This window comes from Lathyrus oleraceus, chromosome 1, assembly GCF_024323335.1.
Source record: "Lathyrus oleraceus cultivar Zhongwan6 chromosome 1, CAAS_Psat_ZW6_1.0, whole genome shotgun sequence".
NCBI classification, from domain to species: Eukaryota; Viridiplantae; Streptophyta; class Magnoliopsida; order Fabales; family Fabaceae; genus Lathyrus; species Lathyrus oleraceus.
The window spans coordinates 46204338-46206009 of NC_066579.1; the positions used below are offsets into that span (position 1 = coordinate 46204338).

The window sequence follows — 1672 nt, forward strand, 5'->3', positions numbered from 1 at the left end:
AAGGTTCCCTACCAAGTGAAACAATACAAAATCCGAGAAATCATGAGAATGTTAATGTTGTCACGACAAGAAGTTATAAAGTTGCTAAAGATGAAGAAGAGAGGGCAACAAAGGATGATCATGTAATAGAGTTGGTTCTGGAAGTAAGAGAAAATAAGAAAGAAGAAGAAGAAGTCATACCACCCGTAAAGCCAATTAAAGATAAAAATAAAAAAGAGGCTAAACCAGTTATTAAGTTACCTTACCCTTAGAGAGTGACAAAGAAGGATCCAAAAGAGAAAGACTTTTAGAAATTCATTACAATGTTCAAAAATTTAGAGATCAATATGCCTTTTTTCGAAGCACTCGAGCAAATGTCCATTTACCAAAAATTTATGAAAGAGGTAATCGCTAAAAAGAGACCAATAGGAGATGGGTCAGTAACGTTTAATGAAAAATATAGTGCAATATCACCAGGTAGGAGAATTCCAATCAAGCAGAAGGATCATGGATCTGTCACAGTCCCATGCACTATAAAAGACAAAACATTCAAGAAGGTACTAATTGATTCTGGAGCCAGTGTGAGTCTGATGCCATTGTCAATCTACCAAAGGATTAGTATTGGAAATGTCAATGATACAAGGACAAATCTAAAATTTAGAGATCACTCCATAAAGAATTCATATGGGATAGCGGAAGACGTACTGGTGAAAATAGAGGAATTTAGTTTTCTTGTTGATTTTGTGATCATAGACATACCCGAGGATGAAGAGACACCTATCCTTCTTGGTCGACCATTCATGCGGACAAGTCGATGCAATTTCGACATAGACCACAATACACTAACTTTAAAAGTTTATGATGATGAAATAACCTTGAAGGTTCTTGAAAACAGGAAGCTAGAGGTAGAAAAATAAAATCACTATAAAGTAGGCATGATCAGGACAAATGTGAAAGGCCAAAGTAACATTCCAACATGAGAAAAAGTCTCAAGAAGGTCATCTCAACTGGTATCACTCCCATTAACTACCCCGAGTGAAAAAACTCCTATTTCCATTCCAAATGCCATGAGAAAGAAGAGAAAGTGACATCGAGGTAAGGATATGGAAGTTGGAAAGGACTTGTAGCATAAAGGATTCCATATCTCTGAAAAAGACGGTTTCTTAGTTTTGGAAAAGAAGTGAAATAAGGTGTGGAAGCTGAAGTATCCCCCATAACATGGGGAATGAGGCATCAAGTTAATGACGATAAATGAGCGCTACTTGGGAGGCAACCCAAAGAAAGTATTCATAATTTTTTATTTTTAGTTTCAATTTTATATTAATTTTTGAGTTTTGTTTGCTTTAAGTGGTTTATTTTCTGGTTGTTTACTGTCATCTAGTAATATGATAATTGTAGCTTTAGTGGCTGGTGTGAAAGTACCCAAACTGAAGGCATGCGTGTCCTCTATGCATGTTAAATCGCCAAAATATTTTTTTTATATACTTCTAAATGATCTGATTGGTTTAATTAAGTTGGATTGAAAGTTGAGCAGGATTACCACAACTGTTTGAGAAGCCACATCGAGCAAGAGGTAATGTGGAGGTTGTCAACTCTACCCAACATGGTGAGAGTAGAAAAATCCAAACACAATGTACATCATAAGATAGAAGTAAGGTATGTCTTTATCATTCAAAACTTGTGTACGTTCTTG

The 1672-nt window shown here is 35.6% G+C and overlaps 1 protein-coding gene across 1 annotated transcript; it reads left to right on the top strand.

Annotated features, from left to right (window-relative positions):
• Positions 1-326: 326 nt before the first annotated feature.
• LOC127090562 (uncharacterized) lies at positions 327-896 on the top strand. Its single transcript, XM_051029405.1, has one exon. The coding sequence runs from the start codon at positions 327-329 to the stop codon at positions 894-896; it is 570 nt and encodes a 189-aa protein (XP_050885362.1).
• The last annotated feature ends 776 nt before the right edge of the window (positions 897-1672 follow it).

Coding starts and splice junctions, on each gene's coding strand:
- LOC127090562 (XM_051029405.1), top strand. CDS start 327: ATGCCTTTTTTCGAAGCACTCGAGCAAATGTCCATTTACCAAAAATTT.